This window comes from Muntiacus reevesi, chromosome 5 (assembly GCF_963930625.1).
Source record: "Muntiacus reevesi chromosome 5, mMunRee1.1, whole genome shotgun sequence".
NCBI classification, from domain to species: Eukaryota; Metazoa; Chordata; class Mammalia; order Artiodactyla; family Cervidae; genus Muntiacus; species Muntiacus reevesi.
Window position 1 is genome coordinate 5,512,801 of NC_089253.1, and position 24,335 is coordinate 5,537,135.

Genomic DNA, 24,335 nt, shown 5'->3' on the forward strand with positions numbered 1-24,335 from the left:
GCCCCGCGCCGCGCCTGCAGCCCCGCCGCGCCCCACCTGCGGGGCCCCCGACCTCCCGCCCGCTTCCCGCCGCGCCGCGGAGCCCCACCTGCGGGGCCCCCGACCTCCCGCCCGCTTCCCGCCGCGCCGCGGAGCCACACCTTCCGGATCCCTCCCGCTTCCCCCGCCGCTTCCCCCGCCGCTTCCCGTAGCGTCTGCAGCCCCGTCGCGCCGCCGAGCCCCACCTGCGGGGCCCCAGCCCGCCGCTTCCTATCGTCACTGCGCCTGCGCGGCCGGAACCTTCGCGAAGGTTCCCGAGGCGGAGCTGGCCGTTCCCGGAAGCCGGCAGCCTGTGCGCCCGCAGGCCCGGGTCGCGCGCCGGGGGTTGCAGAGGAGGCGAGTGGCGGTTCCGGCGTCCGGGAAGGAGAATGGCCCTGCTGTGCTACAACCGGGGCTGCGGCCAGCGCTTCGACCCCGAGACCAACTCCGACGGTGAGAGAGGCGCCGCCGCCCCCTCCCCTCCACCTCCTCCCGGGGACGCCCGGGGCCTCGCAGGCTGATCCCGCCGGGCCGCCGCATCCCCTCCCGGGGTGACCCCGCCGGGCCGCGTCCCGAACTGCCCCCGGGTGCGGGGCCGCTCCGCGGGACCCGGCGACGGGGTCCGCACCCGGCGCCCGCCCTCGGCACAGCACTCGGCGCACATGCTCCCCGGCCGTCCGCTCTCCCTCCGGGCCGGGTTGAGAGCATCGTTGTCCCCGCCCCGCGCCTCTCGGTGCGGTGAGAAGTTAGCCAGGTGCCCTGGGCTCGGCGTGCGGTGGGTGCGCGCGCGTCCGTGTCTGTGTCAGAGACAGACATGGACCGCAGGGTTGGGCCGCTGGCGGGTTATCCTATCATTCATTTGACTCACTGTTTTAACCATACTTAAAAAAACAAAAAAAACCTGTTCTTGGTTTAGATTATTTTGAATGGTTACGCTGTTAGGTTTTGATACATCTTTTCCAGTGGGAGATACATTCGTCATCCGTTACTTTGTAGCCGTCCGTGTTCCTTGGGTATTTTTGCATGGCCTTCCCGTCTAAGTACTGCGCCGTCTGCAGAATATTGTGCTTGAATGTCCTCTGTAGCAGAGGTCCCCGACCTCCAGGACCTCATGACTGATGATCTGAGGCGGAGCTGATGTAGTCATCGTGGAAATAAAGTGCACAATAAATGTAACGCTTCAGTCATCCTGAAACCATCCCCCACCGCACCCCCACCGCCGGCGGGTGGAAAAATTGCCTCCCGGCCCAGGTGCCCTAAAGCAGCTCTCCAGGACCCAGATGTAGAATTAAGGATGTAAACTTGAGAGTTACTAACTAGGTGAATGATAGAAACTGACCTGTGGATTTGAGTTTTGGTAGGTGAAAGAAGTAAAGGACTGACTTGATTCCCTGAAAACGGAGCAGTTACAACACTTTCTCATATTCCACTAGCATTTATTGTATGTTTTCTGTATGCCAGACATTGGTCTGTCACTTAATATATATTACGTTATCTCATTTAATCTTTACAACAACCCTGTGAAGTGTTTATTATACCCAGTTAATGAGAGAAGTACAGCAACAAGTTAGCAGCAAGGTTTCTCATTGTGTAGGGAATTAAAATCAATACTTTAGAATCATTTTTACAGTATTAATGTGAAGTTTTTCAGGGAGAAAATTATGAGTCTTCAGTGGATGAAAAAATCAAGGAATGAGTTTCAGAGCCCTTTACTGTTGGTAGCCTATGTAAAAAGTAAATTGCTTTAGTGGCTATACTTATTCTACTTTAATATTAAAGAGGAAAGTCGTTTGAATGGGATAATATGTTTGTTTATAGGGTGTTAGGTATCAGCCTAATTTTAAAGGGAGATACAGCCAATTTTTTGGAAGTCAGCTCTGTGTGTGTTTGTGAAATGATACAGTGCCTAGGAAAGAGATAGGGGAAGCCAGCGGAGTAGACGTCTCAAGGATTGAGCATCCACAGCACTGAATTAAGTAGGGAACGCCTTTAAGGTTGCTGAAAGTTTATTAGCTTTAACAAAATTAGTTGTTCAGTTGTGGCTGACTTTCTGCGACCCTGTGGACTATAGCCCGCCAGGCTCCTCTGTCCAGGGAATTCTCCAGGTAAGAATACTGGAGTGGTGCCATTCTCTTCTCCAGGGGATCTTTCTGATCCGGGATTTTCAAACAGCAGGTGGATTCTTTACTGTCTGAGCCACCAGGGAAGCCTGAGGTTATTGTAGGGACTTAAAATACTACCGGTAGGTTGATTGATGGAAAATGGAGATACAGAAGCTAAAGGAGTGTTTTGGTGTGGTAATTTGCATATGTTAAAACAGCTTCTCTAGAAGAAGCATTTCTTCACTAACAGTATTTTATTCAGTTCACACGTTTGAGGAAACAAATGGCTACCAAGAGGCAGAACCAAAATTTGAGCCAGGGTCAGACTCAATGTTAAAAGCCCTGGTTCTTAACCATTGCTGTCTTGTAGCTTCTTACCCATAAAATACTACCTTGAGCAAAAGTGTCAAACTTGATTTTTTTTTAAAAGGACTAGAAAGATGTCCATCTGCATGTTATTTAGCAATGATTTTCAAATAGTGTCTATACTAGTTGTATGGTTAAGACCTGACTCACTCTTGCTGCTCTGCTGCCAGAATGTCCATATAATAATATATGCCTGTGTCAGACATTACACGCTGTATACCTCTGACTGTATATACATTTGATATGAAACACGCTCTCTGTTCTCTTACTTTGATACTCCTCTCAAATTCCTATTCCTCTGCATATTCATTTCTACTTTGAATCTCCTTTTCCAGCTCTCAATTCCACTACTACCCTTAATTAGTAGATCTTCTGAATCTGGGCTTAGGTACTATACCATGAACCTGACACTTTCTCGCTTTATTAGCTAGTGTGGTGTCTGTGTAGTACCTGGTTACTAACCAAAGAAACCATACTGACTTAATACAGCGATAGGGAGATTTTTCTCTGAGTACCAGAAATTAATCATTTTAAGGTGATTCCAGGAATCAGTGGTTGTAGTCAATTGAGAGCTAACCAGACACGAAAGTTTGAGCAGAGACCCTTCTAAGAAAATTGCACAGGTATGGAGCTGACCTTTTTCTGCGCTCGTGGTTCTAACTAACTAGGGAGTAAGTGTGTCCATTTTCATTTTTTTTTTAAACGTAAGGCTCCATATTGCAGGCTATAAGAAGTCCATTTTCATAAGAGAGTTAAGTAAAAATTGATGGTGTAATGGTGAGGAGGTAGGGAATAATAGACTAACAATCAGTGTCAAACCTGAAAACATTGTAGAATTTAAGCCTCTTTTTAATGAGGTTTATATCTAGGAATTGACACCTACTTAGGAAAATTAAATTAGCAATTAGATATTACTGATATATCAGTTTTTAAAAAATTGAACCTATTCTTCAAAAAATGTCTTTTTAGAGCATCTCTTGGGCAACTTTTATGGATCAATACACATAAGAACATTTAAATTTGTTAGTATTTTTGTAAACACAACATTGAAATACAATACTAAAGTTTGGGTACTAAATAGATTTTACTATAAAGATTAGAAGAATACAAAAGTATTGGTTATACTTGAACTATGTGTATTTTTATTTATAGCTGTGATACTCAAATTAGAATTTTAACCTTTACTATTTTAACAATGTTATATTAAACATTGTGTGTCATGCATCAAACTCGAGCATTAGTGAAGTATTACCTGCATATGGAAAAAGGATTATATGTTAACACTGAAGGAAAATGGGTTTTCTTCATTATAAAGTGTTTTCTTTTTTTTTGCTTTTGACCAGATGCTTGTACATACCACCCAGGCGTTCCAGTCTTTCATGATGCATTAAAGGTAGGAGCTTGATACATTTCTGTCTAAACATTTATATAGTAAATTCAGAGGTATTATACTATATCTCCCCCCGCCCCCCGCCCCCCCCTTGGCTTATGCTTTGACCATTTTGGAGTGCTTTAAACAAGTGTTCCACTAAAGTCAAAGACAGTAGATGGCAATCTTAAGGGTTTTTCCAGTTATAAAATTATTGTTTTTTATCCCAACTCTCATTTTCTCTGTCCCCCATTTCTTCCCCTAACTTTGAGGGGAAATGAAAGCAGTTGTACTGATTCTTAATTTTTCAGCATATTGGGCAGTTATTGGCTCATAAGAGTAACTCTGAATTTTAGAGAAGATTGTTATAAACACTTAACAGTGCCACTCAGGACAGACGTCTAAGTTTAGAGTAATACAGTATAGAAACGAGATGCCACCAGTTTTTTCCTTTATGTTCTGAAGAATTAGAGACATAACAGAATGTTGTTTGATGAGGATTTTTGTGTTGGGTTTATTGGTCTTTTAAAATTTATGATAATGTGGTATATTTTCCATTGTGTATCTCAAAATAAAATGCTGCAACATGGCTGCTCTGGTTTTAGGTTTTCCTAGGAACATAAGCAGTCCTTCCTGTTTATATTTTTTGATGTCCTTTGAATTTCTAATTTTACCTTTCAGGAAGTAATTAGACCACCTTGGTGTTTAGCTGTTAGCCAAGTGTAAACAGTGATATATGAGCAAATAACAAGCCTATATTAATCTGTTTACGTCTAAGTGAGAAAAACAGCAAACGTTCATTACCACAAATTGTGACCTGACTCCTTACATCTTTTTGTTTTCCAGTGATATTTTTCCTTGTACCTTCTAACCATGGGCATACTTCACTTCACTTCTCAGTTTTGGCTTCCTCTTTTTCTCTTGTTCAGTTTATTTTGTCCTTCCTTCACTTCTACAATGTATTTGGCAACTACAGATGAGTTCTGAAGTGACCCCTTATTCCAAACATAGCCTGCCTTTGCTGCTGCTAATAATGATGCCACTAACTTTCTAGTCATTTAGTCCATTGCTCCTCTTTATATCCAACTGTTAGTTATTCTGATTAAACTTAATGATTTTACTTGGAAGTGTTTTTCTTTCTCTTTTCTAATCTTGTTCTGTTTGTTATTGTTTTTATAACATTTCTTGAAGACCTAGACTTCCCAGTAATAGGAATTTCACAGCCCAGTAGATTTTAAGCAAAATATATAAATCAGTAGGTTGTGTACTGTTGTCAGTTTTCTGTTTAGCCAAGTAAAAAATTAAACATTGCATGAGCAGAGGGAAAAACATTTTACTATTCAAATTGTGCATGCATGCTCAGTCATGTCTGACTCTTGATGGACTTGTAGCCCACCAGGCCCCTCTGTCCATGGAATTTTCCAGGCCAGAATACTGGAGTGGGTTTCCATTTCCTTCTCCAAACTATTCATACTAGAAGAGGTACATTGAGAGAAAAGACAGTTTGCAACCCTGTACTCGCACACTTAAATTTTAATTTCCTTTTCACATTTTACTGAGGACAACCATACCATCTCAGGTGGGCATTGGGAACAACTAATCTGTGTCATGTATATGTCCCAGTATTCCCAGAATACTTAATTCTTTATGTAGAATTAAGATAATAAAACTTTTTTTTCATGCAGAATAGCTTTACTGGTGACAATATTATCTGTACTATTTAAACCTTTAATTTTGTACTGGTTATTTTTCTTCTGTATTTCAATTCAGAGTAAAAGAAAATGAAATTTCAGAACAAAGGAAAATATGAATTGTAGAATATTTGGTATTTCTTTTTTAAAAAACTTTTAACTGCATATTGTGAAAAAAAGACACTGCCAAATTCTTCATGGATATATTGAGAGAAACAGTGAGGCCCAGATGGGCATGCGCAAAGCTGGCCCTTAGTCTGAATTTGAGGCGTCCCAAGCTTTGGGGCTACTGCATTTGTGTATCTTTTTTCTTTGTACTACATTGGAATTGTAGGTGACAATTAAACCCATGGTTTTAGTTAGCTACTTGATACTTTGTTTAGCAATCTCATACTACTTTACAGTTCTATATTTGTATGCCTCTAACTGAAAAGCTCATGTAACCTTGAAAGATCTAACAGTGCTTAAGCGGCTACATTAATTGTTTTTCTGAAAATAGAATGCTTATTGTTGAGAAACAACTATGCTGAGTTTGTTTAGAAACTGAATTATTATAATTATTATCTCTAACTTACTGGACTTTATTTTATTTTTTTTAACTTACTGGATTTTAATCTAACTTAGTTTTTAAAGTAAAGCACTTCCCTTGTACCCTAGATCCCTTAAAATGTCTAGTTTTATAAATTATAAAATGTTTTTGTTCTGAAAATCAAATGCTCTTCTAAAACAGAAGCAATTCTGTTTCCCTATTGTAAGGTGCTTCCTTTTATGATGGATCACAACAACATTGGTTAATTAATTTTCTTTTTAGTCAAAGACTAAGCATTTCGCTTGATTAGATTAATTATCTACAGCACTTCAATACTATAAAATTATATATATACAGGTCACTTTGCGACTCAAGGAGGTAAGTGCAAGTGGTATTTCAGTGAGGTGCGGTTCTTTTACAAGCAGAGTTTTCACTTTTCTTCTTTTGGCTCTTATGTTTCCTAGGGTTGGTCTTGCTGTAAGAGAAGAACAACTGATTTTTCTGATTTTTTAAGTATTGTAGTAAGTATTAAATTTTTTTCCTAGATTATTTCCCCCTAAAGTGCATATTACAGGAAGCTCCAAATTTGAGGAGTCTGATTTTGAACGCTATTGTCTAGTCCTTGTTAACTTACAGATGGTCCCTTTCTTTTAAAATAGAGGTCACCTCCCTTCTGTGGCACTTAAAGTGTTTATCTGTTTTAGAGATTAAAGTTTCAAGATGTTAATTAACTACTTGTCAGTTTATGTTTGTTTTTGATGTTAGTCTTTTTTTTTTTTTTTTCATTTCTAATGTACTTATATACATCACAATTACACTCTAGAATTTTTTCCTACTGCTTATTTTTTCTTTAGCTTTTTATTTTTTAGTTGAAGTACAGCTGATTTACAGTGTTATATTAGTTTTACATCTACAGCATAGTGACTCATTTATAGACATGTATACCTCTTCTTACTCAGATTCTTTGCCATTACAGGCTATTACAAGACATTAAATATAGTTCCCTGTGCTATACAGTAATGCCTTGTTATTTCATGTTAGTAGTCTTAAAAGAACTTCATGAAGAGGCAACAATTTAAATCATATTCAGTTAGGAACAATAAATTATCATATCTAAGATACCATTAAGTTGCACTGTTATTTTGTGTACCCTTAAGAAAGAAAACTAAAGTTGCTAATTAAATGATATATCTTTGACCTTATGATTTCAGGGACGTTAAAATGTATGTCAATGTTATATAGAAAAGGTAGCTAGCATTTATTGAATGTTTGCCACCTGCCAGATAAGGGAAGTATTGTATTTTTGTTGTTTAATCCTCAAAAATTGCCTCAATTTTACTGATGAGGAAACAAGTTTAAAAAGATTAACTTGTTCAATATCATATAGCTAGGAGCACAGCTGAGACTGAGATTGAGGCCCTTTTGTATAAATAATTTGTAGAATTCTCTGCAAAATTGCCAGAATTTGTTTCCTGTAAACAAGTTTATGCTAAACCTTTAATAGAATAATTAAAGTAGATATTTATTAGGTGTAATTTAGAGGCCTCTTTTTAATGCATTATTCACATGTAAGAACTCATTTGCAAATATATTAAGTTTGGAGTTCTGTTTTTGGTTTCTTAAAGTAAGTCAGTGTGTTAAAAGTGGAGAAAACATGAACTTGAATTTATGAACTAAGAATTGAACATTAGTATTTGTCACAGCATGTGAAATAGATAATAGGATCGTTCTCAGTGAATGAATACCTTTCACCAACAGGGCTGTACGAAAGGAAGGCATAACAGTGAGAAGCCACCTGAGCCAGTCAAGCCTGAAGTCAAGACTACTGAGAAGAAAGAGCTTTCTGAATTGAAACCCAAATTTCAGGAGCACATTATTCAGGCCCCTAAGCCAGTAGAAGCAATAAAAAGGCCAAGGTACACTCTATATAGCTATATACTGGTGTTGCACTTAATAACAGCATTTGTTCCTGGTATTACCTCTTACAGTTTTGAATCATATCATTCGTAGCCATTGTGTAATTCACCAACTTTTGGACCATTTTGTTTTCTCTTCTGTTCAGTCACTCAGTTCAGTTCAGTCACTCAGTCGTGTCTGACTCTTTCTGACCCCATGAACTGCAGCATGCCAGGCCTCCCTGTCCGTCACCAACTACCGGAGTCTACCCAAACTCATGTCCATTGAGTCGGTGATGCCATCCAACCATCTCACCCTCTGTCGCCCCCTTGTCCTGCCTTCAGTCTTTCCCAGCATCAGGGTCTTTTCCAATGAGTCAGTTCTTCGCATCAGGTGGCCAGAGTATTGGAGCTTCAGCTTCAGCATCAGTCCTTCCAATGAATATTCAGGAATGATTTCCTCTAGGATGGACTGGTTGGATCTCCTTGCAGTCCAAGGGACTCTCAAGAGTCTTCTCCAACACCACAGTTCAAGAGCATCAATTCTTTGGTGATCAGCTTTCTTTATAGTCCAACTCTCAAATCCATACGTGACTACTTTAGAAACCATAGCTTTGACTAGAAGTAATGTCTGTATTTCTTAATATGCTGTCGAGGTTGGTCATAGCTTTTCTCCCAAGGAGCAAATGTCTTTTAATTTCATGTCTGCAGTTACCACCTGCAGTGATTTTGGAGCCCAAGAAAATAAAGTCTGTCACTGTTTCCATTGTTTGTCCATCTTGCTATGAAGTGATGGGACCAGATGCCATGATCTTAGTTTTTTGAATGTGGAGCTTTAAGCCAACTTTTTCACTCTGCTCTTTCACATTCCTCAAGACACTCTTTAGTTCTTCTTCACTTTCTGCCATAAGGGTGGTGTTATCTGCATATCTGAGGTTATTGATATTTCTCCCGGCAATCTTGATTCCAGCTTGTGCTTCATCCAGTCTGGCATTTCTCATGATGTACTCTGCTTATAAATTAAATAAGTTTTCTCTTAGATAATACCTTTTTGCTTCTGTTCCCTTGAGGGCATACACACAGCAAAGCTCCAGGGTGGGTTGGTTCACTGTATGCAGTTAAGCTCAGGCTGAGGGAGCCACACGTCTTTCTTGTGCCTTGGCATGTACCGTTTGCACTGTGGCACAGTGGAATTCTCTAAGGGAATCGTCCTTGTCAGGGAGTCAGTTTGAGTTGAAAAAGAACTTGGAGACTTTCCTTTCCATTCTACCACTGTTTGTTGAATATTTTTTAAGACATTCTTCATAGAAAAACTTCATTTCCTTTCAAAAGTTCTAATGAATTTTAAAGCAGCTCCTCTTATCATTGCTAATTGAGTATATAATTCTTCCTTGCATCAGGTCAAATTCTATTTATTTGTCCATATTTTGCCAGTTAGAATAAGCCTAGTCACTTATCTTTTACCCCCCAGTTATCTGAAAACTGTTTGTCTCATTACTGATCAATTTTTAATGTGTTTGATTTACATGGCATATCTGTTAAAGTACTTTTAAAATACATTTTGCTCATTTTGCAGTAGAATTACAGATTCTTCGTATTCACTTTCTGACCCACTATATTTTATAATCCCAGGAGTGCTGGGATTATTGTTGGATATCACTGTTATACCAGGTCTTCTTCACATAGCACTTGAGTACTTAATTGTTTCAGAATCAAAATACAGGACTTAAAAAAAAAACAGATGGTTTTTGGCCTCAAACATGACCTTTGTTGATATTCATATTATGGATTCATGATTTCCCCAATTTTTTCTTTATTGATCTTAAGTAAATAAGTTTATAGCATCTTGACTAATATCCAACAAAGAAAAAACCCTCAGGGACTTTTTGATGTTTACTTTGTTTATTTAACCAGACTACTTAGGGTGATTTTTTTTTTATATTCACCTTATTCATAATCATGAGAAATTTTATCAAATGTCTTAACTGACTGATTTGCCAGTTGTGGGGGGGAGTCATAAAACGACAAGAATTTTGACATGGATCATTATTAAATATTATAGTTGAGTCTACTGTAATTGACAGTATGAGGTAATATTTTAAAAATAATGGATTACTAATAAATTCACTTAAGAGAAAGAGAAATTAAGTATTTTATCCTAAATTCATTGGATGGTATTAAAGAGATTACGAGGATACGAGTTTTTATGTACTTTGTTAATGCTTTCTATACAGTAGGTTTTTCATTAAGTATGTAGAATGAATAACCTAGGATTTTTCATTTCATTGCTGCATTTATTAGTATTCTTAATATTTATTGAATGCCTTAAATTCTACATATAGCACTTTACAAAATGTTAGGGGACATTGTTGTTACTGTTTTTTTTTAACACTACTAGAGCCGCCTTGTGATATAACTGTCTGAATTAATAGGTGCGTGTACTAGTGTCCACGTGAAGTGAACCATCTCCACTGGTAGGGATATGGATTCACTTCCTACATAATTATTGCCTAAGTACGTAATTATTCAGTTATGTACTGATGTAATGATAAAATGAGCTGCTTTAAAATAAAATTTTTCATTAGAATTTTTGAAAGGAAATGTTTTGCTATGAAGAATGTCTTAAAAAATATTCAACAAACAGTGGTAGAATGGAAAGGAAAGCCTCCAAGTTCGTTTTCAACTCAAACTGACTCCCTGACAAGGACGATTCCCTTAGAGAATTCCACTGTGCCACAGTGCAAACGGTACATGCCAAGGCACTAGAAGGACGTGTGGCTCCCTCAGCCTGAGCTTAGCTGCATGTACAGTGGACAGACCTGCCCTGGGGCTTGGCCGTGTGCGCGCCCTGCTGAGTGAATCACTTCGCACATAATTGTTCACGTTGTCCGTGCTTGCTGCTCGGTGTTTGCCTTGGGTGTGGAATGTGAAGGTACTACACAGTCCCTTCCTTGGAGTTGCTCATCTTGCAAATTTGGATTCTTGGTCTTTGTGTCCTTCCCGTTAGCCCTACTGATTCATAAATTGTGTTGAAAGTATCATGATTATTTGATATTTAGTATCAACTTTTTTCTGCTGAAACTTAGAAATGTAACTGTGTTATAGCAGTTATTGTAAAATACTTTTTTAATTAGAAAAACTTGATTCACAAAGCTTTTGGCTTATCATAAGTAGGCTCAAGTATATTTAATTTTAGTACAAAGAAATATTTTTGTACCTCAATAATGGTAATAAAGTTTCCAAAATCTCTAGCCCGGATGAACCAATGACAAATTTGGAATTAAAGATATCTGCCTCCCTAAAACAAGCACTTGATAAACTTAAACTGTCATCAGGGAATGAAGAAAATAAGAAAGGTAAGATTTTGCTTTTTATATTTTTCTATTTAGTTAGCCAATTAGCTAAAAGAAGCAGGAGCAGTATAGTTTACAGCATATAAATATAAAAAAGTAGTACTTTGCAGTAAAGAACTTTTTTGTTTATTGAATGCCTTTTAAACCACAGAATAAATTTGTGATTCATTTCATTTTGTCTTTATTAAAAAGGAGAACCGGTTAATTTTTTTTCTTCTGTTACTCATTACTTATTAACAATGAGTTAAGCTTTTTTGTAAATGTTTCATTGTGCATGATATAAAATATATTCAGCATTCTCTGATCCATACCTGTTATCTGGGGGAAAAATCATGAAATGATTTCTCTTTTACATAAGGTAAATTTACTGGATATAGGGTGCATTGTAAAATAGAAGTGCACCATGTCATGTGTCATTTTGGGATTATAGGCAAGACTTAATCACAGTAGTTGGCTTCTGATTCATTTTTACTGAATGATGTGTATTACATGAAAGGTCACACAGATTGTAAAATAGCAGTTTTTTTGTATTTAGACTATTATTTTAAATACTCATTTTAAGAAAATGGTACTTTTTAAGAATAGCACTATAGTAGAAGTGTTCTATTTTAATGTTTTTATTTTTTCTTTCTTTTAGAAGAAGACAGTGATGAAATTAAGATTGGAACCTCATGTAAAAATGGAGGGTGTTCAAAGGTATATATTATAAAATTTGTGCTAAATCTGGAAGTAAAATTTTAATTTTGAGAAAAGAGTAATTTACTGACTCAATTGGATACGAACGTTTATGTGCCTGTTATGTGTTGGGCACTGTTCCATGGAGCAGGACTATGAGCATGGACAAGTGCCTGTCCCTGAGGAGCATGTCTGAGAGGTCACAGGAATAAACAGGTCTAATTCTGTCAGCATTCACTGAGCACTTCCTGTGTGCCAGAGATGGTTTTGGGGGCTGGGAATGGGGTATAAAGCAAAAGTCCCTGTTCTCGTGGAGCTGATACTCTGATTCTGGGGGAGGACAACAAATAAGTTATTAAGTGCTGTGAATTTAGGTAGACTTGAAAAGAATAACGCTGACAAGGAGATACAGAGGGAGGTCCTTTTCGATATGGTGACACTGGGTTGGAAATTGAATGATGTAGCAGATGCGCTATATAAACCTTGGAGTAGGTGTGGGAGCAGCATGTGTAGAGGCTCTAGAGCTTGGCTACTCAGGAAATTATAGGAGAAGTCAGTGGAGGGTTGATACGGTGTGAAACAGGGTATGAAAGGCAGGCAGGGTTATAGAGGTCCTTGTATGTCACGGTGAGGCGTTCAGGCTTTGGTCTAAGTGTAACATAAAGCTGTTGTCTTGTTTAAGGAGGGACTTTAAAAGGATATCTTTGGCTGATAAGTGGTAAATTTAATGGCGCAGGAGTGGAATCAAGGGAAGGAAAACCAGCTAGGGTGCTGTTTTGAAAGACCAGGCATTGGCGTATGTTTTAGAGTAGTAGTTACATGTAAGATGCCATCAGACATCTCACTGAGGCTTCTTTCTGCCTACTCTCTAATATCACACCCTCTTCACCATTCCCATACTCTCCTGATTTCCCCACAGCACTTACCCCTTATTGCATACTACTTACTTTACAGATTTTGCTTCCCTTCTTCACTCACGTAGCATTTAAAAGGAAACCATTTTCTCTTTGCTTCTCCTGAGTGCTTAGAACAGTGCCCAGCACGTGACAGACGTGTTAGAGTGACTGACACCTGCAAGTATTGGCAGGACTTGCTGATAAACTAGAAGTGAAGCATCTCAACTGAGGAGGAGAGATGGGAGTTCGGGTTGGGAGCAGGTTTGCAGTCTTCTCTCATGCTGAGTTTGGGATCACCTTGTTCATTTAGAGATGGAGATACAGATGCATTCCCGTGTATTTAAGGTAGACGTGGTAGATAACGATTAATTCTTTGGGTGCGGGAGGTGCGTGCAGGTGGTGGGGTCTGTAGGCATGTCAGAGCAAAGGTATCCCCAGATGAATTTTGAGAAGTGAATGACAGTTCTGTAAATGAACAAAATGGGAAAGGATATTCCAAGCAGAGAGAGCAATAATGTACAAAAATAAAAAATAGTCAATGATAATGGTACAGAATTTGCTGATGTAAAGTTGAGATTAGAAGAAAAGTCGGACTAGATCCTGAAAGGCTTGCTGCTCACAGCTTAGGCCTTCCTTTAGGTCACAGTGGCCATCGAAGAAATGTTTTTAGAGTGTTTTCATTGAAATACAGCATTGACTATATAAATATAAGTTTACTAAGCAGAGTGCACATGCTTCCTCTCATTCATTATTTCGTCTTCCAAAGGTAACTACTTTTTTCTCTCAACATTGATTAGTTTTGCCTACTTCTGAACTTACTGTAAATAGAATCATAGAACAGGTACTTAAGTCTGTCTTCCTTTGCTTAACTGTTTTTTGTTCTTTTGGTTTCAGCTGTAATTTGTTCGTTTTCATAGCTTTAAAGCATACCATTGTTTAAATGTGCCAATCAGTTTATCCTTTCTACTGTCCTGTGAAGTTTTTTGACTCATGTTACTATGGACATATTTGTGCATGACTTTGGGGATACGTTTACACATTTCTTTTAGGTAGATGACTAGAAATAGTGTTGCTTGTTCAGTGTGTGTGCGTGTGTGTGCAGCTTTAGGAGGTACTCCCACCTAATTTTACAAAGTGGTTGTGTTTATACTCTTCCCAGTGATATATGAGGCTGGGTCCATTTGTTCTACACCTTGGTAACACTTTTGTAATATCAGTCTTATATTTAGCCATTCTGGTGAATATGGACTGTTCCCATTGTGATTTTAATTTGTACTTTCCTGATGATGATGTTGACTACGTTTTTGTATGCCTATTGGCCATTTGGATGTCTTCTGTGATGCTGTCCCAAATCTGTATCTGGTTTTCTATTAAGTTGACTTTTTCTTAATGATTTTAGGAATTCTTCATATGTTTTACCGGCACATCCTTTGTCAGAGAGACTATACTTTTTCACTGTCTTAATAATGGCTTCTGATAAATGGTCTCTTTAAATTTAATGAAACTCACTTTCTTCATCTTTTCCTTCATGACGGGCTTTCTGTGTCCTCTTTAAGAAATCTGTTTCTTTTAGGGCTTAGAGGCACATTTAAATGTGCAGACCACTGGCTCTGATTATTGTATATGGTTTGAGGTAGCGGTATTTAAAGGACTTTAAACAAAAAAGTGGAGCATGTTTAAGTAGATGGTAGACTCAAGAAACTGAAGGCAGAGAAATTCATCAGACTCTTTTAGCAGAGTTTCATTGCCTGGAATCTGCTAGTCATCTTGAGAAAGTTTAGCAATTTAAACTGGTAAGATTTTTTCTAATTCAGGTTGACAGGATTTTGTGATAGACTGTATGAGGGTAGAAGGTAAAGGGACACTGAAGAGAACTTGGAGAATCTCTCCTTTGAGAGACTCAGTGGATATGGAGCCATCAGATAAGATTGGGAAGAAGAGGAGGAGGTCTGGGGAACAGTGATAGATGTTCAGAATCTTATACACACCCTGTAATCTGAATTTGCAAAAAGTGAATGTACAGAATTTTATTTTCTGTAACTATAGGATGGTTGCTGTAAATAGCAAAGTAGACAGAAAATATACTACTGGCTGCGTCTATGTTTTATTAACATAACTTTTTGTGAATTCATCTGTAGAGCCTTCATCTACAGCAGCAATGGGGCCCGGATCTTCCAGCCAAACCCTGGATATATATATAGGTCTGCAGCTCATTTTACCTTTGTAGGGATAAGAAGTCATCTCTCTGGACTTCAGAATTGCTTATTAGATTTTCCGTATTAATTCGTAATGCTCACAGAGTTTACTGTGCACATAGTCATGCTATAACTATGTTTCTGATGAGAACTCTAATCTCTTGGTCTCAGTATTGTCCTGTAAATTTATAGAACACGCCTGAATATGTTCGGAATATGTTGGGATGTGTCCTCATACCCAAAAGTCTAAAAACATCTGATACATCCTGTTGCCTACTTTAATATTTACCTTTTTCACAGGGAACTGAAATTTAAGCATATCCAAACAGGAATCTTTTTTCATTCCTTATTGGAATGGCCTGAGGTGAATTTATGAATGTTCTAGGTAATTGTTACCTCTTGGGCATTTTCATAATTCATAGAGGTCACCAGTACTTACAAATACATGTGAAGTGTAACGCTGAGATATGAAACTAATTTTTTCCCTCTTTTTTTTTTTCTCTTGTAGACATACCAGGGTCCACAGAGTCTAGAAGAAGTCTGTGTATATCATTCTGGAGTACCTATTTTCCACGAAGGGTAACTAATGAAAACTTTATGGTAGATGTTAGAAATGTTAATATGCCTTTAAACATTATTTGCCATGCAACAATATTAGGTGTTTTACTTACATTGTCATATAAACTGTGCAATAATGTAGAAATGTGAATTTTGTCTTCTTTCTACACATGGGAAAACTGAAACAAGTTTACAGTTGAAGTGACCATTGTGATTCATACCTCATGTTTTTTATATTCCTTTATATTACAATATAGGATACTTTTTTTCTTTAAGATGAATAGGTGTTTTGTGTTTTAAAGGGCTTTCCTGGCCATTGGTAGGGCATTTGGAATTTTGGGCCCTGGGACACTGAGACACCAACACTGTGGTATCTGAGAAAACCAGTACTTTTCCACAGCCCTCAGCTGAGAACCTCTCTCATTATGTTACACTGTACTTTATAGAAACACAGTACTGTGAAAATCTTCCACTCTGTTTCCCTATCTTCAGGACTCAAACCCAAAGTTTTACTGTAATTTTTGTCTTCCAGTGTTAGATCTTTCTTAAGTAAATAGTGTTACATTTTTCTCAAGTTAATTTTTCACTTACTTTGGGATTGACTATCACAGGTTATGTAAACATTAGTTTTTAGTTTGTTTGCATGTTCTCACTTTCTTGGTGTTTTAAAATATGAAGGTCTTCAACCTTTGATCATTACTATTTCATAGTAGCTTAATGAGGAAACTGAAATGCAAACTATCAGTGAAAAGCTAATTTTGGATTTTGTGATGGTTTTAAGCATCTTCATTCAGGAATGCCAGAATTGTTATACTAAATGGCATTCTGGTTATTAGTCTTCTGGTAGTTTTAACTGTTTAGCAGCTAACTTAGACACTTGTAAAATACTAAAGTTACATGCTTGTTTTTTTAAGTTACTTACCACTATAACACTTCCAAATTTAATTTATTGTCAGATTTTATTTCTGAAATTTTTATATGATAATTTAAAGGATGAAATACTGGAGCTGTTGTAGAAGAAAAACTTCTGATTTTAATACATTCTTAGCCCAAGAAGGCTGTACAACAGGGAAACACATGTGGACTAAAAAGGATGCTGTAAGTAATGTTTTAAAAATAGCCTACTGGGGTGTGTTTATCTGAGTCATTTTGAAGACATTTGAGATTACTCTGTCTTTAGATTTAAGAAAAAAAAAAGTTCCTCACAGTAAAGTTTGATGAACCTAACTAAAATCTAAAATTAATCTGAGTCAAGCTCTTAACGCACTACTCTGATCCGAATAACGATTGTGTGGTTGATTGCAAATATGTAGATTTTTGTGAAATACGTAAGCTAGTCTAAATTGAAGCATATTTTTCTGTAATTGCATACTTTGTTTCTACTTTTTCTGTTAAAAATCACTTTTCTGCTCATTTGAGTTACCATTGAGACCTCTGATGCTCTTTTGGCCCCTTACTGTCATTCAACCATTTACACATTACAGACACGCCATCTAGTGGCCAAACAGTAGAATTGTAGCATTGTTTCTTTGGGGTTGTTTTTGTGTTTTTAAAATTAATTAATTTATTTTAATGGGAGGCTAATTGCTTTGCAATATTGTGGTGGTTTTTGCCATACATTGACATGAATCAGCCTCTGCTTGCTACGAAGAAACTTATCAAAAGAAAAGAGAAAGCATCAGTTCCTACTTGCCTAACAGCATTTTAAAATGACTTGTAGCTGTGCAAATAATCTCTGAAAATCCCATTAAACTGTAAGATGGCAAGCAATTCTTGCTAAACACATATTTATTAGCTATTATTAACGTGTCTTGTGATACATTAAATTAATTTTATATGCTGTATTGGCACTAAAAACCCGAGACAATGAATGTTTTCAGTGTGTGCATCTCTATGTTCAGATTACTTTAGGAATTCATTTAGTGTATATTATCATATATTATGTCTGTTTTTTAATTACACATGGGTTAGATATTGTAAATGTACCATTAAGTTATAATAATTTGTCTACCATAAAACTTCTAGGAGTGTTTTATTAGTAAAAAGTGAAATCTCCCTGTATTTTTTCCAAGGTACAAAAATTTGAAAGTTTTGCTTTGAAAAAATAAAATGTTGTTTTGTGTGCTTAAGTTTTCATAGTATGACCCTTGGTGAAAAACACTGTTTTATTTTTTAATGCATATAGTTGTCAACTATTTAGTGACTAAGCCAGGTGTTTAAGGGCAGAAAAGTTTAAGTGGTGTAAATAATTTAAATTCAGTTGGCATAATTACACAAAAATATAAATATTGCTTTTTCAAACAATAGTGTCTCTCAGTCTCATGCATTAAGTTACCCTCAGTTACAAGACACATCACACTTCATCTTTCAAGTAGTTATTGTTATAGCAATTTATCATTCTAGGTAATAATTTATTTCCATAATAGTAATCAAAAGATTACTTCCACAAATTCTTACGTTTTTTTCATGTTATTGTAAGAGGAAAGTATTCAATAAGAACAACAGACAGTTACAACTAGTCAATTATTTTTTCTCAAATTTCAGTCTGTAGAAAATAACTGGAAAGTTATTATGCATGAGGTTAAGATATTATCCGGTTTATATTGTTAAGCAAATATCTCTAGTCTAAAAGTATGTTCTCAAGTCATAAAACTAGTATTTTGTTTCATTGGTTAAACGTCTTGATGGGGGCTTTAGAATTTGTTTATGCTTAAAAATATTAAGGGCTCGATTTATGTGGTGTTTTTCTCAATTTTAATGGGTCAAATTACTCTTTTTAAGAGGTTAATTAAGACACTTTGTAAATTCATAAAGTTTTCTTACACTGCAGGGGAAAAAGGTTGTTCCGTGTAGACATGACTGGCATCAGACTGGGGGTGAAGTCACCATTTCGGTATATGCGAAAAATTCACTTCCAGAGCTTAGCCAAGTAGAAGCAAATAGCACATTGGTGAGTACACTCGGTGTCTCTGGCTTGTGCGTTGCTCCATCCTAAGTGTGTGTGTTTTCCGTGGCTGCGCCAGGTCGCGGCTGCAGCGTGCAGAGCCCCTGGTGCTGCTTCGCGGGCACGAGGCGCGCGGGCCCTCTCCACGCGGCCTGTGTGTCTTAGCTCCCAGCCAGGGCGCGAACCTGCGTCCCTGCACGGGAGGCGGGTTCTTCCAGTGGTGTTCCCTGGAACACGAGGGAAGTCACTAAACGTTATTCTTACTGTATTATAAAATGTTGATCTTGCTTGAGCTGTTTTAAGATTTAAAAAGTCTCTCCCATTTGAAAAATTAATTTGAAATTACTTTCATAGTAACTACTTTAAGTGAACGTTCTCAGCGAGTTATTTCTGAAGCACCCTGGAAGTACTGTAGTGGCTTAGATTTATCAGATAATAATGATACTTAGTTCTCAATATGAAACTCCATGTTAATATTTTTTTCACTGTTAATGGTATTCTCAAACAAAGTGTAACGTTGGCAGTTCCTTAAAATAACTTAAATGGTTTTTATCCGTGTCTTTATTTTTATAATCACTGTTTTAATATTGTAAATCTTTACTTTGGTTTTGATCAATTAATCAACTTTTTTTTTTTTTTTTTTCAGTTAAATGTACACATTGTATTTGAAGGAGAGAAGGAATTTCATCAAAATGTGAAATTATGGGGAGTAAGTATTATAAATCCAGCAGAATTTTTTCTTAGACTTTAAAATGCCATTTTATAATAAAAGACAGTACTTTAGGTAAGCGTTGATGCAGAGTAGATGTATCACTTACCATCATTTCTTACCCAGGAGTTTACATCTAAGGCTAGAGACGACCTTAGAAGCTTGGAGTTTTGACTGTTAGCAGCTGGCATAGACATGAAGTCTTACTTATCATTTAAACATACTTGCCTCTAAAATTAGTAAAACCATCCAGAATACTGTCATTCTCTTTGATATGTTACAGGTGATTGATGTAAAACGAAGCTACGTGACCATGACTGCAACAAAGATTGAGATCACCATGAGAAAAGCTGAACCCATGCAGTGGGCAAGCCTTGAACTGCCTGCAGCAAAAACCCAGGAAAAACAAAAGGAGGAGACAACAGAATGAGTTGGGAAGGGAAAGAAATGTCACCGGCTGTTTCAGAATTCTTGCTGCGTGAAGTGGTGACTTGCTGCTGTACTCTTCGTTTTCTTGTTATTGTTGTTGAATCTGGCATTTCAGGGTCTGCAGTAGGTTCAAGCCAAAGTCGGTTTATCTTTTTGTGCCTCCCATATCGCTTTTGAGTTACCTAAATTAATTATTCATTTCTCCTCACTAATAGAACTGTAGTTGTGTCCTGTACTTGAAGAAGCTAGAAAATAGCTCATAACAGTTACAATATTTCTTAGCCTAATACTGCGTTAATCAGAGAAATGTAAAGAAACATTTGTTTTTCCATCTCCTCCTTTTATCCTATAATTAATCACTAAAGCAAGATGGAATGTCAGATTTTTAATTAGCTTTTTCATGAATTTGTGTTCCTATGATACTTGAAAATCTTTAAGGAAGAGATGAAGCTCTGCATTGCTTTTCCACTCAACAATAACATTTTGTAGGGGGATTAACTATGTAGTGTAGTACATAAGTAGTAGCAAGGAAATACAAACATTGACTAACAAATCAGAATTCATTTACAGCTAATTGGATTAAAAATTACATCAGTACCTGTATACTTGCCAAGCAATATGATCTTAAGAGTATAGAAAACATCATAAATAAGAATAAAAAGGTATCAATTTGATTAAAATTCACCATTTGTAAGACTAAACAGTAGTGTTAAACATCTCTTTCCTAATTATTCATAAGGTCTCTGGATGGTGTTATGACTGAATTGTACCTAATTTATAGTCTGTGCCCTCTTAGAATCTTTTATTAGTTATAAAGATAAATTATATATATTATCTGGCCTCCCTGGTGGAAAACTGTCTGTAAAATTCCAGGCTAAAAGACTTTTGGAAATACATTAGGGTATTAGAAAAGTAAATATTTAAACTTTGCTTTATGACAGCTATTACATGTGAAATAAACAAAATAGCTTATTCTTTTGAAGTTTTTTTTTTTTTTACATTTTCACAAACAGCTTGACAATTCTAGGTGATACAGTGTTGATTATATATTGTACTTGATTAAACATAGGTAGCACAGAATTAGATAGTTTATGCTAATTGAACCCTTTAAAGGATAATTAGTTTCTGAGGCAGTGCAGAATTCACAAAGGAAACTGAAATTAAGACATGTTATGAAGGCAGAAACTATGGCAAAACTTAATACATTTGAATATGAATTATGTTTATGTAGATTAAAATAATTATTTCTTAAGCTTCTTGAGTGTTTTTCTTTCTTGGTAGTAATGGACTTAAAAAGAAAAGTTTCCAGAAGTACAGTTTTAGTTAATAGTATTTCTCAAGTCTATTACCCTTAACAAACAACTATTAGATGTAGTTAAAATAATTATGAAATGGTTTGGTTGTGTTACATATAAAGACAGAAAAATTGGCAGCCAGCTTTTATGACACTAAAATACCATGGCAAGAAATTTTTGCAGTGGTGATTGGACCCAAACGAAATATATATTTCTAGCACTTGGGGTTGTATTTAAATTTTTTTAACTTTTCATAGTTTTGGAACCTGAGTTCTTTTAGAGCCATGAAATCTAGTTTATTATTGAGTAAGGATTGATAATTGATTTGATTTGAGGTAATGTTTACTAGGCCCTTTACTGATGATTCCTTCTTGAGATTTTTCCCCCTAAGCAATACGTAATAAAGCAAGAGTATTATTCATGTAAGAGTTAGTTACAAACCACTCACCTTTATATATAATGTATTATCTATACATTATATACTCACAATTTTTGTATTTAGTCTGGTTATACTAGGGACCATTCTATTTCCTTTGTTATTCCTATGAACCTCTGAATTTGTTGCATAAATAAAAATCTAAATATAAACAATTATCTTAAACTCATACATAACAGTTAAAATTAAGTAGAATGAGTTTTAATTATCTATCTGGATCAAAATGCTTGTTAACTTTATTCAGTTATTTCTGTAGAAAAGCTTCATCTATCTAAGTGTATTCATAATAATTACTGTAGCAAAATAAAGCTAGGTTTATTGTACACTTGATAACTAATCTGATGGCTAAATCAACATTTTAGGGAAACCTACAATAGCATTTTTTCTTGTTTGGCAGGTTCGCTAATATAAAGGAAGAAAAGTGCTGAGAATTTGAACTTTTACTACTTTTTAACCTCTTATTTTGGTATAATTTTAGATTTACAAAAGTTGCAAAACAGTACAGGTTTTTTTATGTCCTATATTAATCTCCCCCAACTGCTAAAACATTACATATCATTAGAACATTTACAAAACTAAGAATTAGCCTTGCTAAAATACCATCAACTAACATTGAACCTTAGTTTTGATTATTTGTTTTTAGTGGAACACTATTTTCAGAGTAGTTCTTGAGACCTAGTATTTTGATAGTAATTAAAACCAGTAATTTGTGAGCCATTAAAAATATAAATTGAAATCAACCTATCATAGACAAAACATTGTAACCAAATACTGGCACAGTACTGCAGTGATCTGTTTTATTAAAATTTATCTTTTATGCTAGAGATTTTAATTCTTATTAAGTAAAACTTGTTTAGTTTTCATTAGACAATTCTTTAGCAATCTAAGGGTCAACAGAACCTTAAAGAGCTCTTGCCAGTATCTTAAGATGACTTTGGGTTATTGCTCTACTGCCCCTTACTTTGGGGGAAAAAAATCATTACCCACATTGAAAATTATGTTATACATACACCTGTAATAAGTAAATTAATGGAAAATCTTGAAAGTGAAAATTCCCTGGTGGTCTAGTGGATTGGGCTCTGTGCTTCTACTGCAGGGGTCGGGTTTGGCGCAAAGAAAAAAAGGATTAAAAGCTCACTTAGGAAGTCTGTAACCTTTGTTTTTCTTTGTAATAGCCAGGTACTTTTTGTTATCAGAAAGTTAAGTAGTTTTTTGGTTTGTTTTATTCAAATTACTTTGACCTGGTATTCATTTTTGATACTTATTTTCATTCTTTTGCCTATGTTATAATTCTTTAGCCTCAGTTCTGGAATGCAAACTAAGTCCTGCTTCTTCCTAGGTTTCTAACTAAGTTTCTAAGTTTCATTTCTTTTGTTTTTTGGGTAGCTGGGAAGTTGGTGTTTTACCCGATTGCTTTCCTTTCTACCCAAATCTTTTACAAGTTAAACTCCTCTGGAGTTGTTGTGTGGCTTGGTTTTTTTTTTTTAAGGTGCTTTATACTTTATGCCTTTGACATTATCTCTAAAATATTGGACTTGCAAAGGTTGCTTGTTTTTTTATTTTTACTTTTTGCATAGTTTGATTTTACCTTTTTTTTAAGTTTTTGTATAGCTCTTAGTTGTGAAGAATTCCGTAAAAAACAGTTACTTTTAAAGAGCATGATTTTATTAAATGCCAATTAATGCCTTTTCTTATTTTTCCAATATAGTAGGCCACCTTTAATGTCTACTGAAGTGAAGTAAAACTTCCAGCCTTAAACATTTTTATGTTGCTTAAAGATTATGTGGCAAAATAATTTTATTTGCTAATCCTTTTTGACTCAGCAGATAACAGTGTCCAGATGATTGTGTTGTTAAACTATGCTTTTAAGACTGCTAAGAAAGATTAAGCCTGGAGGAGGGAATTATCAATCTGTCAAAATGCTTGTTACTCCCTGAACCTATAATTCTTTCTGTTCCAAAAATGAGACTAGATGAGTGTATTAATGTTAAACACTGTCATCCTTCATGTTGCTCATTTCAGTTTAGAGTTCCATATTTATTAATTATTTATTTGTATGATTAATTTGTTAATGTTTGTATCCTTTTATAGACCACATATAACCTTGACTGTGTCTAGGCCAACTGTTATATCCCTGTTTTCTAGTATAGTACTTGGCATGTTGGTTGGCTCTTAGAAATATCAAGGCAAGGCATGTAGCACTTGTTACGGGCCAGTCTTAGGACTTTTAGGGATATGGACTTAACCCTCAGGACACCCTGTGAGGTATATTCTCTTGTTACAGGCAAGGAAGCTGATTTAAGGCACAAGTTAAGTAACTTGCCCAACGGCGAAACTAGTGAGCTGTGGAGTAGAGATTTCAGACGCAGGCCCCTGGCTTTGTGTTCTGTGCTCCTGACTGTTTCATGCAGCTTGTGTCTGTCAGTTGAATTAATGGGTTCCATGAAACATTGGCATATACTGCATGGAAAACTAGTACCATTGTGTCTAGCTACCAGGAAAAATCTTACTTTTTCATATGTTTTGTTAGAAAATAAATTTATAAAATAAAGTATGTAGTCTTTTTGTTTGTATGGTTTTGGTTCTAATGATAGCTGGGTTAAAAACTTATCATTTATGATTTAACAACTCTTAAGGTCTCTAGTTTCTTTTAAACAGCTTCCAAAGAAATTTCAGAGTCCTCCTCAGTTCAAAAAAGTTGCCATTGTCATTTTGATTGTCATGTATTTTGCATATAGCTTGTAGACAGGAATTTATACCTGTGTGTTGGATAGAATATATCATGAAACAGCATTAAACTTACCTTAGTTTTGCCCATTAGTATAAGAATTGGCTGAAGCAGTTTAGGTCTGGAGCATAACATATGCAGAGAAAG

The 24,335-nt window shown here is 36.4% G+C and overlaps 1 protein-coding gene across 1 annotated transcript; it reads left to right on the forward strand.

Annotated features, from left to right (window-relative positions):
- Window positions 1-285: 285 nt before the first annotated feature.
- Window positions 286-24,033, forward strand: CHORDC1 (cysteine and histidine rich domain containing 1). Its single transcript, XM_065936828.1, has 11 exons — window positions 286-471; window positions 3,830-3,879; window positions 6,540-6,596; window positions 7,834-7,991; window positions 11,223-11,326; window positions 11,961-12,019; window positions 15,598-15,668; window positions 16,640-16,745; window positions 18,478-18,597; window positions 19,238-19,300; window positions 19,584-24,033. Exons 1-11 carry the CDS (start codon window positions 408-410, stop codon window positions 19,728-19,730), a joined length of 999 nt encoding a protein of 332 aa, XP_065792900.1. The 5' UTR covers window positions 286-407; the 3' UTR covers window positions 19,731-24,033.
- Window positions 24,034-24,335: the final 302 nt, after the last annotated feature.